This window comes from Danio rerio, chromosome 11 (genome assembly GCF_049306965.1).
Source record: "Danio rerio strain Tuebingen ecotype United States chromosome 11, GRCz12tu, whole genome shotgun sequence".
NCBI lineage: Eukaryota > Metazoa > Chordata > Actinopteri > Cypriniformes > Danionidae > Danio > Danio rerio.
Genome location: NC_133186.1, coordinates 20099279 through 20117899, shown reverse-complemented (window position 1 = coordinate 20117899; position 18621 = coordinate 20099279). Strand labels below are relative to the sequence as shown.

The 18621-nt window shown below is 32.7% G+C and overlaps 1 protein-coding gene across 2 annotated transcripts; it reads left to right on the top strand.

Annotated features, from left to right (window-relative positions):
* Positions 1-1877: 1877 nt before the first annotated feature.
* Positions 1878-17182, top strand: twf2b (twinfilin actin-binding protein 2b). 2 transcript variants are annotated; one of them, XM_009305935.5, is made up of 11 exons: positions 1977-2089; positions 3394-3471; positions 6068-6246; positions 6408-6503; positions 8272-8376; positions 8484-8498; positions 8873-8923; positions 9022-9141; positions 11197-11347; positions 11443-11564; positions 16762-17180. In XM_009305935.5, exons 1-11 carry the CDS (start codon positions 2065-2067, stop codon positions 16927-16929), a joined length of 1110 nt encoding a protein of 369 aa, XP_009304210.1. In that variant the 5' UTR covers positions 1977-2064; the 3' UTR covers positions 16930-17180.
* The last annotated feature ends 1439 nt before the right edge of the window (positions 17183-18621 follow it).

The following is an 18621-nucleotide window of genomic DNA, read 5'->3' as shown; positions in this document are numbered from 1 at the left end:
ACACAGATCTTTTTGCAATACACAATTGTTTTATTAAATACAACTATTATTTCTGTAAAATATAATTGCTTAGCAAATAAGTCAAAAGAACAATGGTCCACTTTTGATATTTATTTTATATAAAGTTATCAAACTGATCTTCCCATCTGTCAAACCTATTTGCTCTGGAGCAAATTTTAAATCATGCATATGCCCAAAATTAATTATATTTAATATTTACCCACTGCAGAGGCTGCACGGTGGCGCAGTGGGTAGCGAGTTCACAGCACAGCAAGAAAGTCGCTGGTTCGAGTCTCGGCTGGGTCAGTTGACGTTTCTGTGTGGAGTTTGCATGTTTTCCCTGTGTTTGCATGCAGTTTCCCCCACAAGTCCAAAGACATGCAGGCTAAATTGTCCGTAGTGTATGAGTGCGTATGGACGTTTCCCAGTGATGGGTTGCGTCTGGAAGGGCATCCGCTGCTTTAAAGATATGCTGGATAAGTTGGCGGTTCATTCCGCTGTGGCTACCCTAGATTAAGAAAGGGATTAAGCCGAAAAGAAAATAAATGAATGAATTTAACCACTACAGAGACATACATAAGAACCAATGGTAGATTCCAGAATAGGTGTCAGTGGCAATTCTGCTCTAAGTGGAAAGCAATAAACGCCTGCACATTTTTAAATTTGCAACTACATCAAGTCTTTACTCCTACATCATTGCAAATTTATTGTGAGCTTAGTCCTCCACCATCACTGACAGCTGTTGCCAGAGTGATACAAAAGTGAAGAGGTTGGAGGAGTGCTGTTTTGTTATCACTCACTATTCTCACAGCCAGTTAAATTTTAGAACCATTAACCAAATGTTAAATTTAAATGTATGGAAAAAATATTTATTTTATTCACACTATATTTTGATTCACTTCATTTGTTTTAAGCATTAGACAACATTCATCCCACTTTGTTTCTGACTATATAAAAAAAGAATCATGGAATTAGTGGTTTTTTAAAAATGTTTCAGTTCAGTCAGTAAACTAATTGTGATGCTGAAAACATACTGAATGTGGCCTATATATTAGTTGAATTCCTTCTAGTACTACATCGCATTCGCACAGTTGATGTTATATTAAAAAAGTGTGCCATGTGTGAAGAAGAAAGGGACTCTATGTTTGCAGAGCATCTTTGAAGGGAGGGCTGCGCCTGAATAATGAATAATGGCTGGGTTTGTGCTCCAGCTGAGTGAATTAAACATGAAGCCAACACTAGCAAACTTACAGGTATGTCACTTTTCTACCTTTCTGTCTTTGCACACATAAACAATATCTGATTTATCTCGATTCTTTCCTATTATCTATACTCTGATGAATGGAAACACTTTTTAAGAAACACAACAAACACTTTCTCCTTCAAACAAACCAAACAAAAGTCACACACAATCTGAAGAAGTCCTCAATGGACAGTTTAGTCATCCTAATGCTTTTCAAAGGCTAGTTGGGTCGTCTAAATGAACATTCTGTCCTGCTGGTTGGGGGTCAGCAGTCGCCTGCATGGTATCTCATGTCAGCCTGCTGGAATTTGAGCTCGCCGGTTTATATGCTGCTATCAGGTCCTCGATGTGTGTGAGCGATAAATGTGCCATTTCTTTTCACAATTGGAGCGTTGCATAACAGTTTGTGGAAGAGCGAGAGAAACAGATAATGTCCAGACTCTCAGTAACAGTAGGCCACTTCAGTTTTGTGTGACATTGGCCTCATCAACACAGATATCAGATGCTGTCATCCACTTTATAGCACATAAGGGCCATCAATGACGGGTGAATAATACTGGATAGGAGGTGTGCTGGAAGCCATTCTTCCCCCTGACAGGTGTAATATTAGGCTACACATCTTTCTCAGTTCCGCAGATCGAGTTTCCAACAGGATTCCCCAGGTAAGATGCTCAAGGGGCGTTGATGTCATTGCGCGGAAGTGAGCAGGACCACAGTGCTGGGCACAGATAGCAGTGCCACTGAAGAAGACAATAGAGAAGGACAACCTGGGAGTCTCAACTGGAATTCACTACTGAGCTGGAGCATCAACGGGGTTCAGGATGTCACATCAGACGGGGATTCACGGTAAGCACGATTTCATCAATACTCTTAAAAAATACTCTTTAAACCATTGCAAATCATCAAATTATATCTGTTGATTAATTTGGTAACACTTTAGTTTTGGCCACAATTCACGATATTAATAAACCATTATCTAACCTTACTAGCTTAATAAACTACTAATTAACTGTTTATTAATAGTTATTGAGGTAAAAGTTGGGGTTAGGTTTTGGATAAAACTACAGGTGCAGAATAACATCATACTTTATAACTACTAATAAACAGTTACCTTAATAATAGGCACTAATAAGCCAGTAGTTAACATCAATTGTGACATAAACTAAGTGTTAGCATACATTTTAATGGTCTCTAATGTGCTCTGAGGCCTATTAAATTAAATATACCACCAATAGAAGGTAAAACGACCAGTTGTGACCCACAGGACCAATGCAGTTTCCTTTATAATTAATATAATTTGCATTATTAAATCAATAAAGCAGCTATTACAATTTATCTATGATTTCTGTTGTTTATTTTGTTGTTATTACACTTTACAAAATAAACACTGTGAATTAAGCACTAACAATGAACAACTGTTTTTCCATTAAATTAAGTTGATTGTTTAAAGTTTGTTTATGTTAGTAAATACATTAACTGACATTAACTAATACAACCTTATTATAAAATGTTGCAGTTTTATTTTTTGTATACATCATAGTATACATGTTAGTGAACAAAAAAAAATAATAATCTGCATTAAAGTGCAAAATGAAAGACATTTGTAATTACATTACCTAAAGGTTGCATCAATACACTTGCATGAACTTTTCGTAGATTATCCATTAATGTGAAGTCAAATGAAAATGATTTATTTAAAACTGTTGTTGTTTTGAATAGAAATTTCAGTAGCTCTGCTCAAGTATTAGAAACCAAACTTTTGCTCACAGTAGTATATGTTGTTGTGTAGATATAGCTTTTGAAAACGGAGTGATAATATTAGTCTGTTTTATGTGAATGATGATGATGATGATGATGGGAGGTAATTTAAGCTGACGGGCGGAAGCGCCGCTCCTCATCCGTCTCACCTGCACCTACATCATTTATGAGTCCTGATGCCCTGTTGCCATGGTGAGGCCAAGAATGAGGCACAGTGTGGAAGCAGTGTAACATTTCCTTTGTTTCAGTCCGTTTTCTTAGTCAAAAAAACAAAATGCTGTTATTTAAGATTATCTATGAGTTATGATATATTGAGTTTATTATTATTACGCTCTGTTTTATGATTGTTGTATGATCTTTGTTGTATCCTCATATCTCTCTGCTGAAACCAGCAACTTCAGACTTAAGAGAGTTCCTCATAAAGGCCAGAAGAGGAGCTTTCAGAGCACTGAAGATTGTTATAAGGAGCGGTGAGTAGGAGTAGCTGTTCAACATTGTAGTCAACTTTTTTTTGTACAATATATTTATTACTTTTTTAAAAATTTGCATATCACAACAGATTATACAGTTACAAAATAATGATCATGAAGACACAGCAAACTTTTTACACCCTATTCTATCTCCCATCAACCCATTCCCTTAAAAAAAATAAAAAAAGAAAGAAAGAAAATGTTTAAATCAGGTAAAGAGTGTTTTCCGAGTTTATGTTTAGACCATGATACTCCCCCTATTCCCTCTTAGCTTATTGTTGTTGTAGCAGACTGCCAACATTTACATTGTACTTTAGGAAGTTCTTAAAAGGTCTCCAGATATCTTCAAACACATTTTGGTTCTTTTTGACTTAACGTGATCTTTTTCATTGACATATGTAACGCCATTTTTTCAATCCACTTTCTAATTCTAAGTTCATTTATATTTTTCCAATTAATAGCAATAATACGTTTAGCTTGTATTATTCACATGTCTATAATAAATCTGACCTCTTTGCTTTGTAAGAGAGGGCTGACAGGATATATATATCCATGGAAAGAAATTTTAGGATCCAATGGTAATTTATTTTATAAAATTTGGTCAGTTATTTCACCTTGCCAAAAGGTTTCCACTTTCACACATTCCTGTATACAGTGGTAAAGTGTACCTCTTACCTCATTACACTTTATACGGATCTCTGGAATAATATCATTAAACTTGTGCAATATATCATGAGTTATGTATGTTCACGTTAATCATTTGTACTGTATGAGTTTCAGGCTACTGTTAATTGTTTGTATTTGAATAGTCAATATTTCAAGTGGATCATAAAAGTTTTTGAAAATTGTCTTAAAGGACAAGAAATTGTTTTTTTAAATCCCCAAATGATGTAAAAGGAACAAGGAAACTTTCAAAGTATTTACAATTATATTTTTCTTTTAGAGATAGACTTATTAATCTAGATAAAGACATATTAAACTTAATCTTTTAGTTTTACTGGAATTAAAGAAATTCTTAAATGAAAAATGTATTTTTAAGGACAATAATAGCCCCCATAATAGATATATATTTTTCAATTAGCTACAGAACAAACCACTTTTGTCCAATGACTGGCCTAATTAACCAAGTTAAGCCTTTACATTACACAATAAACTGAATACTAGTATCTTGCAAAATGACTAGTAAGATGTGTAATGTCATCATGTCAAAGAAGAAATGAGTTATTAAAACTATTATGTTTAAAAATGTTCTCTTAACAGTACTTTAAACAGTACTACATATATAAAATTTTGAAATATTTTCCATTTTTTTCTCTTTCAAATATATGTGTGTATCAGAACATGAAATGTTTTTCACCAAGATAAACAGAAATGTCATTCTGTGTAACAGTTTAGTTTATTCGGTTCAAATACCAAAATATCTTGACATGAATATTCAGAACAAGAATCATTTGCCATTTTAAAAGTGGGTACACTTTCATTACTGTTTACTGTAAAGTACAATTCAAAAATAAAGCTTAATAAAAAGGTTTTAATTTTAAAGTGCATTAAAGCATAATCTTTTTTAGTGTTTTGCCATCCTTTAAGGAAGTACACTTATTTTGTTGTATAGACTAATGTACTAAAACACTCTGTACTGTTTTGTGTAATATGACATTTTAAACTTAATTAAAAAAAAAAATAAAGATGCACTTAATACTATATAGAATAGAATAGTTTGCTTACTTGATAAACACAATAAATATGTCTGCATTTGTCTGCACCACCCTGAATACATCTTTATAGTGAATAAGGGTATTATGATGTTGGTTTATACAGCTGTTTTAGAAAATATCATCAGATTCGGGATTATGGTATGGATGGATTTGAAACAAAAGCAAAGCTTAAATCCAAGTACATGCACTTGATATAGACAGCATTAAAAGTTATTGGTCAGGAAGACCATCTTAATCTTCCGGGATTACAATACAGTCATGTGTGTATGATATATACACACACTCACTGAAACAACATGTAATTTGAATTTATTTCTTTTCATTGTAATTATCTCATTGCAGTTTTGTCCACAATTTAAAACCTTAATAATTTAATTGTATCCTGAAGTTTACAAGTTCACACTGCATGGTGTTCATCATGTTTGGTCATTTACAACTCTAATATTATATTTTCATGAGACTGCTAAAATTATAATAATTTACTTTTGTACTTTGATTGATTTTCTATGTAATGCAAAACAATCCAAACCTTTTTGTGATCACTTGCTTACTCTTAAAGTGATAGCACTCAAATATAAAAATTGTCATCATTACTCTCCCTGTCTGAATTTTTCCCCAACATTTCAGAAAATCACGTTCTTTGTTCAAAAGAAGATGTTTTAAACATAAAGTTTCAAACCACAATTTTGATTTTTGGGTGAACTATCCCTTTAAGAATGTCAAGTAAAAGCTGAAGATTTGGAGTTGTGGAATGTTGTACATGCAGTGTTTGATAACTGTTCTGTTTTTGGATTCAGACTGATAGCCGACATTTTTATCTGAGGTTCCTGTAAGTAGTCTCTGTGTGTGTTATGACGTGTGTATGTGTGTGTGTGTTTCAGAGCAGCTGGTGTTGGGAGCATACAGAGAGGTTTCTCAGAGCTGGGATCAGGACTATGACGCATGTGTTTTGCCTATGCTGGATGGCCTGGAACCCTGTTATATCCTGTACCGGCTCGACTCACACAACCAGCTGGGATATGAGTGGCTGTTTATCTCCTGGTCACCAGACCAGTCTCCAGTACGTAGGAAACAAACGATAAACTGAAGCGCTCTCACACTCTATAAATAAAATGGACATTTTTACCCTTTGGGTAAAGACATATTTACCCATTGGGTAAAACAAACAAGTGAGTTGCCTTTCTGAATAACAGCAGTGGCCACTTATTCTACTCCACACAGGTGAGGTTAAAGATGGTTTATGCTGCCACTCGAGCCACACTGAAGAAAGAGTTTGGGGGAAGCCACATAAATGATGAAGTGTTTGGAACAGTCCAGGTATGTAGATAGTGTTTATTTATTATTTTTTTTATTTTAATTAATTTTATTATATTTAGGCCTACACTACCTGAAAAAGTCTTGATGCCTATCCAAGATTTAGGAGCAACAAATAATAACTTCACTTAGTTGATCATTTGGTATCAGAAGTGGCTTATATAAAAGGCAAAGGCCTCTAGATCATGCTTATTTTACCAAATTAAGATATGATCATGTCTTGATTTTAATTATTTAATTAGGACAGTACGATCTGACTTTGCTCAGACAAAAGTCTTGTCACTTAACAGAAATAATGTACAGTATAGAACACACAAATGCACAAATGTCTTGATACCTCAGGCTGTTGATGCTGCCAACCACTTTGCAGATCTCTCGCACGCACCCATACTGAATGTAATCCCAAACCATGATTTTTCCATCACCAAACTTGACTGTGGGAATCATGGGTCTATGCGGGCTCCAATCTTCTGCAGTATTTGTGATGATTTGAATGCAGTTCAACAGACCATTCATCAGAAAAATCTGTCACTTTTCCAAATGACCAACTAGAATTTATTATTTGTTGCTCTTACATTTGGGATTGACGACAAGTCTTTTGTCAGGTAGTGTATATATGTAATGATTTTTTTTTAAAGTCACCACTCACCACATTCATTTATTTTATTTTCAGCTTAGTCCATTTATTAATCTGGGGTAGCCACAGTGGAATGAACCGCAAACTTATCCAGCATATGCTTTACGCTGTGGATGCCCTTCAAGCTGCAACCCATTACTGGGAAACATCCACACACACCAATTCACACACATAGACTACAGACAATTTAGCTTACCCAATTCCCCTATAGCGCATGTCTTTGGACTTGTGGGGGAAACCAGAGCACACCCGCGCAAACATATAGAGAACATGCAAACTCCACACAGAAACAACTGACCCAGCCGGGGCTCGATCCAGCAAACTTCTTGCAGTGAGGCGATTGTGCTTTCCACTGCGCCACCGTGCTGCCCACTCACCAAATAAAATATTTTTCTAAGGTTTTTATATTTTTTTTTAGTCATAGGAAAAATCCATGTCATAACTTAACCTTTAATTAAAATAGCATCCTTCATTTTTGCATCATAATCCTCATCTTTTTGCTCCGATGATAGGCCTATCACTGAAATGAAATCAACCGATAATACATAACAACAACCTATCAAGTCCACTCCCAGTGGATGAATCAAGTCCCACCTTACATTTTAACCACCTTACAAAAGAACACATTTTCAGAATATGATTTTGCCACTGACAAATTATAATCAATTGTTATTAAGTGTTTTACATTATTTGATACCTGAATTTCAAGACTGACCAATCACAATGGAACATTTTACAATTTTCCTGGCAAGTGATCTTTCATTAACTTAATTATAACACACTCTTAAAAATGAAGTTTTATTTTTTTGGCATATTGGAACAAACTTTCCATCCCCATATGATCTTTCCATTACACACAAAAAGCATTGGAATATGGTTCTTTATTAGTATTAACATTTTAAGATTTTTTTTTAATTATAATGAACTGGAAGGTTCTTTAAGGAATCAGATATTAGAGTTTAACTTTAATTTAATTTGTTTTATTTATATGATTAAGTATTTATATTTTCAGATTTGCAGCAGTAAACCGAGCATATTTACTGTTTTGCATGTGCTCTGCTATCACCTTTAAACTTTTTCCTTCATATCACAATGTGCTATCTAAGCATTGTTTATTATTATTACGCCCTGCAGGAAGACATCTCTTTTCAAGGTTATCTACGACACCTGTCTTCTTCCTCCTGCCCAGCTCCCCTCACCACTGCTGAGCAACAGCTTCATCAGATCAAAATCACAGAGGTGAGGATGGACACATATATGTTTAAATCATAAAAAAACTCAATCTTTTTGTCTGACACTAATATCTAATGTATAAATATGTGTCTTAATAATGCACATGATGACAGGACAAAGTGGCACGGGTAAGTGTGCTATTGTTCATTTGTTTGGAGGAGTGTTTTTTAAAGGCATAGTTCACCCAAGACTGACAATTCTGTCATTATTTTCTCACCCTTCACTTGTTTAAAACCTACTTTGGTTGCTTTGTTCTGTTGAACACAAGAGATGATACTTTAAAATATATTGGTACACTACACAAGATAACTTCCCTTGTATTGTTTTACTACCAAGCAACCAGCATTCTTCAAAATATCTTCTTTTGTGTTCAACAGAAGAAATAAACTCAAATAGGTTTAAAAGCACAACGAGGGAGAGTAAATAATGAGGTAATATTCCTTTTGGGTGATCTATCCCTTTAAGTGGATTTTCTCAAAATCTCTTGTATTCTTCTGTTTAGGACGAGCGAAGAATTGTTCGCCCTGTTGCCACTGTTAGTGGGCAAGGAAAGGTAGCACCAGTTGTTTTCTATTTGGATTAAAACATATTGTTAACATAGTTTGTCTCGTGATAAAAAGAGTTCATGTGTGTTCTGTGTTTTGGATACAGACAGAGATCAACGTGGAGAGTAAAAACCCGACTTTGCAGGGTTTAGCATTCCCATTGCAGGAGGAGGCTAAACATGCTTTACAGCAGTTTAAACACAAGCGCATCAATTACATTCAACTAGTAAGTGCTACACACATTCACTAAATCGTGTAGACTGACACTTACATATATTTTTACCAGTGCATGGTGTGAAGAATTAAAAAGCAATTCATAAAATAAGCAGACTAAAACAGGTTATCCTGTGGTTAAATGTTCAACTGAAATGATGGCAATAATATAAGTGGACATATTGCTGTTTTAGTGTATTTTTCTGATTAAATAAAACAGGATTCTCTGCAAACGAGGGTGCTACATAAATAAATCATAAATACAAACACAACACTGGACATATGAGCAATTAAGAAAAAACCTATGCATAACCAACATACTATAAGATACCTATCTATACACATGCAACAGGCTATACAAGAAGACAGGCTATACAACGATTACACTATTTATTAGGTGATAAACATAAACTATTGTTTAAAGTTTTGGTGCCTGTAAGATTAAAATAAAGTCTTTAAAAACACACACACACACACACACACACACACACACACACACACACACACACACACACACACACACACACACACACACACACACACACACACACACACACACACATATACATACAAATTACTTCTTCAACACCTCTTTGTGGTAGATGTGATGTTTTTAGCACTGCTAAGTGTGTCTTTGACTTGTAATCATAGGGGAACCAATTTAAATGGATAGTTTCTAAAAAGTCAAAATTCTCACCCTCATGTGGTTTTATTCTGTTAAACACAAACATGACAGTTTTAAGAAAGCTAGAAACCTGTAACCATTGACCTCCACAGTATTTTTTTTAGTTTTGTGTTCAACAGGAGAAAGAAACTCCAAAAATATTTGAAACCACTTGAAGCTGAGTATATCAAAGTATAGTGTAGAGTAGTGTAGTGTAGTATAGTGTAATATGGTGTGGTGTGGTCTGATATGTTGCAGTGTAGTGTAGCACAGTATAGTATAATGTAGTATGGTATGGTATAGTTTAGTATAGTATAGTGTAGTATGGTATGGTGTAGTATTGTATAGTGTAGTGTAGTATATTATAGTGTAGTGTTGTATAGTGTAGTATAGTAAAGTATAGTGTAGTGTAGTGTACTATAGTGTAGTATAGTATTGTATAGTGTAGTGTAGTATATTGTAGTGTAATAAAGTATAGTATGGTGTAGTCTAGTATATTGTTGTAAAGTATAGTGTAGTGTAGTGTTGAATGGTATAGTATAGTATAGTATAGTTTTTACTTTAACTATAATATCTCTTTAAAATATTAAATAACACTATATTAGTTCTTTAGTTGCTCTTTAGATGGTCAAGGTGCTATTCTTTAAATATATTAAGTTTAAAGAAAGAAAATATATAGGTGCCAAGTAACACTTAAAATAATCTTGAGCCATGCTATTAAGCACTATTTAGAGTGTATACTCCAGTCTTCAGTGTCACATGATGTTTCAGAAATCATTCTAGTATGCTGATTTGCTTCTCTAGAAATGTGTATTTTTTAAAGGTGTTAAAAACTGCATTGCCTAATATATTAGTGAAAACACTGATGCTTTTTTCAGGGTTTTTGATGAATACATTATTTCAAAAGAACAGCATTTATTAGAAACATAAATTAAATTAAATCCATCTTTGCACAATTACTGAACACAATTAATGCAATTTAAGTTTTATAAAATACGCTCAAAAATGATCTTTTGCTGTGTGTTCAAACTACGTATTTAAAATCAGCTGATACTTTGAGCTTGAGATTATTTGGGACAACTCAACTGTTTTATGTTCAATTAACAGCCTAATTGATTTGTGTTGGGACAATCTGAATTAATTATGTGCCCTGTAAAAAATGCTGGGTTCCAGACAGTCGAGTTTTTAACAAATAAATTTAAGAGGAGGGAACATAAAACATCTAAATTGTGCCAATAAACTCTAGAATTGTGTTGTTTCAGCTTATTTTAAATAAGTGGTTTGAACAAATAGCAAACACATTTTTGAGTGTATGATTGTACTGCACGCAGGCTTTTGAATGGTAGTGAATGATTAAGCTGTTTGTTTTTTACTATATTAAGCTTTTTTTGTATCATCTTTAAGAGGCTAGATACTGAACGAGAGACTATTGAACTGGTCCACACTAGTCCAACAGAGACCAAAGAGCTGCCAAGCAGAATCCCCACTGATGCCCCGCGATACCACTTCTTTCTCTACAAGCACGCACATCAAGGACAGCCTCTGGAAGCTGTAGGTTAGTGCCAGTATCACTATAGACCTCGTTCCAGTTGATGTTTTTTGTCTTTAAAGCTAATGTTGGTCATGTTTGTGTTGGTATATGTGGAGCAGTTTTCATCTACTCCATGCCTGGGTATAGCTGTAGCATTAAAGAAAGGATGCTCTACTCCAGCTGTAAGAATCGACTGCTGGATGAGGTCGAAAGAGACTATCACATAGAGATCGCCAAAAAGGTACACTAACACAAATTGCTGAACATCAGAACCCAAGATAATGCAGTCAATTAACTGATAAGTGTGGAATGTGGGAGTCTTCATGCTCTAGTTGTTGTAGCCTTAAAGGGATCTCATATAGAAATCTGATCACATATATTAAATATATGCCATATATGCAATATATACACTCCAAAATATTTTATTTTAAAAGAATTATTTAAATTGAGCTGAAACAACACAACTCTTGAGATTATTTTGGGACAACTTAATTGTTTTATCTTAATTCACTTAAATTTGTTCAGTGAAGCTAATCCATTTGTGTTGAACATGATTTAATTGTGTGGAACCCAGCATTTTTTTTTACGGTGTATTTAAAATATTGTAAAAATTGGTTATATATACTGTTGAAGATAGAATTATTCGCCCCCCTGTTTTTTAATGGAGAGAAGATTTTTTCAACACATTTCTAAACATAATAGTTTTAGTAACACATTTTTATTAACTGATGTATTATTTCTTTGTCATGATGACAGTAAATAATATTGTACTAGATATTTTTCAAGACACTTCAATACAGCTTAAAGTGACATTTAAAGGGTTAACTAGGTTAATTAGGTTAACTAGACAGGATAGGGCAATTAGGCAAGCCATTGTATAATGATGGTTTGTTCTGTAGACAATCAAAAAATTATATAGTATAAAAGGGCTAATAATTTTGAACTTAAATTGTTTTTTTTTTTATTAAAAACAGTTTTTATTCTATCTAAAATAAAACCAATAAGACTTTCTCCAGAAGAAAAAATATTATCAGACACACTGTGAAAATTTCCTTGCCCTGTTAAACATCATTTGTCAAAATTTTAAAAAAGAAAAAAAATTAAAGTGGGGCTAATAATTCTGACTTCAACTGTACATATTATAACCATTGGATATATGAATATATATTGGGTATAAATTTGGACAAAACTGATGAAAGGTGATGATCTAAATAAAAAAGTAAACAGCAAAATTTATCAAATCATATCATATCATATCATATCATATTGTATCATATTATATTATATCGTATTGCATTGTATCGTATACAGTGCTTAATTTGTAAATGAATAATTCCAAGAACAAAACCAGGAAATAAAAGTTACTGTGACCAACATCCTTCAAACAAGTTCAGTTTTCCATGAACATGACATCATTAAACGGTGATAGCGCAAAAAAAGAGCATCATATTTCTTAACTGTCTTTAATTATTTTGTGCCATATAACGTAATAGGCCAGTCATGGATAATAAGAACAAGCTACAAACATAAATCGTATGAACAATCACTCTTCAGCTCACTACACTATCATGTACCAAGCGAAAAAAAATCATTAAATGACTCACTCAAGAAGACTTCAAGAAGAGCTCACATTAGCTGTACTGTCATGTTTTCTGTCTGACTTGAGATTGCTTCACTTATCTCCAGCTATCCTGATCCATTCGCACAGTTTCTTCTTCTTGATCTTTTGATCAGGCTCATTATCAGATTTACTTGTGGTTTTAAAAGATTAAATGCCTGACTACCTTTATGCCATTTTGAAAATACAGATTATTATTTATGCAGGTCACTATGCCATTATTTGTTTTCGCTGCTCACTGTGCGCGAAACAATCACCAATCAATGAGAGTGATTGTAAACATAAGAAAGCTGATTGAATAAAAATATTGTTGAGGGCCAATAGTTATCATGACTTTAGCTTTATACGGCTCAAATTAAGCACTGATTATATATCACATCACATCAAATCATATCATATCATACCACATTGTATGGTATTGTATCACATCATATTGTATGATATTGTATCATGTCGTATGATATCATATGACATATCACATCGTATCATATATATATCACATTGTATCGTACCATATCATATCATATCAAATCCTATCATACCATATCACACTGTATCGTATCATATCATATTATATATCCCATTGTAACATATCAAATTATATCAAATCATATCATATATATCATATTGTATTGAATCATATCATATTATATATCCCATTGTAACATATCAAATTATATCAAATCATATCATATATATCATATTGTATTGAATCATATCATATAATATATCATACTGTATCACATCATATCAAATCATATCATATATCATATCATTTCATATATTTAATTTGCATATATTTTCATAAATCAGACGTTATATGGGAGAGTTTACCCAAAAATGAATTATTCCTCATCATTTACTCAGACATAAACAGTTCTGAACTTTTGAATTTTTTTCTGTTGAACACAAAATATTACATTCTGAAGAATGTTGGGAAAAAGAAGCTAATGAGATCCATTGTAGGAACACAAAACCCTATGGAAGTCAATGGCTGTTTTTTTCTCCAACATTTTCCTTTGTGTCCAACAGAAAAAAAGGAAACTCAAGTTTGAAACAAGTGGAGGGTTAGTAAATCAGGGCAGAATTTTTATTTTTGTGTGAACTATCTTTTTAATTAACACAGTGGTGGGTGAGGGGTTTGCAGACATAATGGTGATTGGCATAATAAGCATATAAATTTTATATAATAGACAGTTAATTGCATAATACACAAGTATGTAGTGTGTAAGCTTTACTTGAGAGTGCTGTAGCTACAGTAAAATGTAATAGTTGCTTTAAACCGTCCCATAAAAAAAAAAAAATATATATATATATATATATATATATATATATATATATATATATATATATATATATATATGTTACTGGTCAATCTGTCATGAATAAATAGTGTTATTAAAAGTTTTACATTCTTACTGTGCTAACAAATAAAATCACAATAGTTTGGGTTAAAATTTTTTCAGGACATTCCACTGAAAATACTGTCAAATCATAGTTGAGTCTATAAACAACTGTCAGCAAAGTGAGCTGTGTTAAAGGGGAATAAATTTGCGGTTAAACTATTTATGATAATTACAAAAAATGTTAAAAACTGGTAAAAATATAAAGTGTTTATATAATCAAATTGGTACCTTGATCTCTGGCCTTATAAATTTAGATTTTTTTTTTCAAATAGGCATTTTTAGTATAATAAATTACAGTTTATGCATGATTTGGTCATCTAAACTACTTTATAAAAACCAAGTAATGAGTTGGTGGTGTTGCTTCTGCTATATTAAAGATTTTTATATAGTGTCTCACAAAATATACTGTTTTAATCCATTACTATGTCAATGGCGCAGTGGGTAGCACGATCACCTCATAGCAAGAAAGTCACTGGTTCGAGCCTTGGCTGGGTCAGTTGGCATTTCTGTGTGGAGTTTACATGTTCTGCCCACATTTGCGTGGGTTTCCTCCAGGTGCTCTGGTTTCCTCCACAGTCAAAAGACATGTGATGTATTGATGAAATGGGTGAGCCAAATTGGCTGTAGTGTATGTGTGTGAAAGAGTGTATGGGTGTTTCCGTGTTGGATTGCAGCTGAAAGAGCATCCGCTACGTAAAACATATGCTGGATAAGTTGGCGATTCATTCCACTGTGGGGAATACAGATTAATAAAGGGACTAAGCTGAAAAAATAATGAATAAATCGATAAATTTTTTAACATCAAAAGTTGTTTGAGCAGAGACCAAGCTCCCATTATGCAATTGTAAGACATAAATGAAGCAGTTTTACAGTGTTTTTATATATTGTTCAAGTTTTCATGAGGTTTCTGAGAAAAACAAAACTCTACACTGGCCCACCAGGACCGAGTTTAGACACCCCTGATCTAAACAAATTACAGCAACACTAAAAAACCCACATGGCCATCCAAACAAACATGCACAATAAAATTACAAGTGTGAGTAGATACAATTCTGTTCAAGATGCAGTCAATTATCAATCTATATACTGGGAAGAACATTGCCAGCTCTAAACATGGAAAACAACATCATTTTTGCATTGATAAAGAAAATGATTTTGTGTGGAGTTTGCATGTTCTCGCTGTGTTGGCGTGGGTTTCCTCCGGGTACTCCGGTTTCCCCCCACAAGTCTAAAGACATGCGCTATATTGGTGAATTGAATTAACTGAAATTGTCCGTAGTGTATGTGTGTGAATGAGAGTGTTTGGATGTATCCCAGTACTGGGTTGCAGCTGGATGGGCATCCACTATGTAAAACCTATGCTGGATAAGTTGGCGGCTCATTCCACTGTGGTGACCACTGATGAATAAAGGGACAAACCTGAAGGAAAATTATTGAATAGATGCATAATAATAATGATTACATTATTAAAATATATTTGCATTGTATGGAATTATTTTTGCAAAATTGTCACATTTATTTATTGCTTTTTATATATTATCGATCATTTTTATAGTCGTTACCCTTCAAACTATTTGGTTTGGTAGTGTTTTTTTCCAATGATTTTGAAGAAAGCTTCTTATGCACATTTATTTGATCAACAAACACTGTAAAGGGAACTATTTTAAAATATTATTCTATTTAATATATTTAAAAATATAATTTATTACCATCACTAAGAACATTTTAGCATTATCACTCCACCATAAAAAATTGTTAATTACCAGTTTCCATTTATTTATGGTTGTGAATTAAATTATAGGACCTTGATCTCTGCTTTGTCGACTTTTGATGCTTAAAACTCAACTCTACAGTTTGACAAAGTGACTTTTATTAAATTTTTTGTAGTTTGAAAAAATATAAATAATATGTAGAGTAATAAGTCTAAAAGTAACATAAAATAAAGATTTTTTATAAGGTTTTTGTAGCATAATATACAATAATATACACATAATATACACCGACCCAGACAATATATCACTTTAAACTAATAAAAATGTCAATGAAAGTCACTTTTTTTTTAAAGTTTCAAGGTTAAATGTTATTGAAAGAAAGATCAAGGTCCCATAATCCAATTTAAAAGCCTAAATAAATATGGAAAAAACAAAAACATGAATCACAAAATACAGAAAACTGCTGATTTAAGGTTTTACAGTGCAGTCTTTAGTCACATGATCATCCAGAAATCATTCTATGATGAAATTACTTTACTTTTGATATATTTAATTTGTTTTTAATTGTACTGCTCCCACAATTTTCAAGTTAGTGAAAGTTCACAAAGCTACCTTTTGACATTTACTTTTAATTCTTTAGGTAATTTAAGTAATCTCTCACTGTGTGTGTGTGTGTGTGTATGTATGTATGTATGTATGTAGATGGAGATTGAAAGTGGAGACGGGCTGACGGAGGATTTTCTGTATGAAGAGGTATACCCGAAACACCATGCGCTGAGGCAAGCCTTCAGCAAGCCAAAAGGCCCAACAGGGAAACGAGGGAACAAGCGGCTCATCAGAGGAGCTGGAGAGAATGGAGATGAGAGCTAGACTCATAGGCCTACAGTAAAAACAAAACATTTTAAATGACATCTAATACACGTTTCATTTCACCCTCATTTCTCTGTAGCCAGTTTCTTGCTTAAGCTGTACCTTTCCTTGTTATCATTTTTTATGTTTGACTTTGATAATCTCCTTTCACTCTGATACATATTCTGGCATGGTTTACAAGGCCACATAAAGGTGTTGTTTAGGTGATGATTTTTATGTAATAATTCCCAATAAAATACATTAATCTGTCTTATTAAATCTTTTCTTGTCTTGTTAAAAGTAATTTTATCAGGGCGCTCAACCATTTAACAGAGCACATTTTGACTTAAAAAAAACGATGTTTTTGTGTGTTATGTTTAATGAAGCAAAAAAAGTTTCACAGTATTTCATATAATATTTTTTATTTCTTCCTTTAAATTTTTTCTGCATATTTTTGAGAGTAAATATTAGGAATTTATTGCACTTTAAGCTGAATATCTTGCAAAATAACTTGTAAAATGTTATGTAATGTCATTATGGCTAAAAAAAGAAAAAATAATAATAATTATTATAAACTGATTATTATTATGATTAAAAATGCCTTTCCTCTGTTAAACAGCACAACAAATAATTATTTTTATGAGAATTGAAAGTTTACATGAAGGCTAATTATTTTGCCTCTAACTGTATATATTTCAGTTATATTATATATTAAAGTTGAATAAGTATCTAATGCAGGGATTTTTAAACTGGGCTTAAAATAATATTTTCGAGTTTCTTACCATACATTATTTTCCAACTGAATTAAATGGTATATTTAATTATTTTATTAAATCATCATTTTATTTATTTTAATTATGATTTATCTTTATATTGTTTTACAGCTGTAAATGCTTATTCTCCAAACACTACATGGAACCAGAGCACTCCCAAACAAACAGTTTTAAAACCCCTGATCTAATAACTGTAAAGCTGAAAAACATTACACAAATCACACTGAATTCATAAAAAGTAGTACATTTGATCCACGTACATTTAAAGTTCAGTAAAAACACAATAAAAATTGTCAGACATTAAAATTATTTTGCAACACATTAAAATAATGGTCCATTATAGTTAATTTTAGTAAATGTATTTACTAGCATAACCAAACAATTAGAAATACATTTATTACGGTATTAATTTATCTAGTTAATATTATTTATGTAAGTTAAATGTTAGTTTAAGTCAATTAACAGTGCATTAACTAATGTTAAAAAGCAAAATGTGGTTTTTATTAATGTATATTTAATGTTGATCTATAATCAAAAATAAATGCTTTACAAGAATAATCATACTTAGTTAATTTTAGTAAATGCATTAACTAATTGACAATTATTCTAAAGTGTTACCAAATTATGTTTTATAATATAACATTTAGAAATATATTATTTAGTTATTCGTTTAGTTTTCCATGTATTGCTTTCCAGTGTGTGTTTTTGAAACCCAACCAGCACTATCCTTAAGCAGGATGTTAGATACATAACAACTATTCTGGCAGTTCACATTTTCTGGAATCCGACTTACCTTGCAGTCACACCACCCCATGCATAATCACCATCATCAGGGATCTCTCAGTGCAATGCTGCAGCAAGAGGCGCAGAGGTCAATTTCAGCCACTGTTTCAGCATTCCTGGAAAGCTCTTTACCGGGAAACTCATCCGCAGCTGAAAC

Coding starts and splice junctions, on each gene's coding strand:
- twf2b (XM_009305935.5), top strand. CDS start 2,065: ATGTCACATCAGACGGGGATTCACG. Junction 3,472..6,067: donor GAAGATTGTTATAAGGAGCG/GTGAGTAGGAGT, acceptor TGTGTGTTTCAG/AGCAGCTGGTGTTGGGAGCA. Junction 8,924..9,021: donor CTGTTAGTGGGCAAGGAAAG/GTAGCACCAGTT, acceptor TTTTGGATACAG/ACAGAGATCAACGTGGAGAG.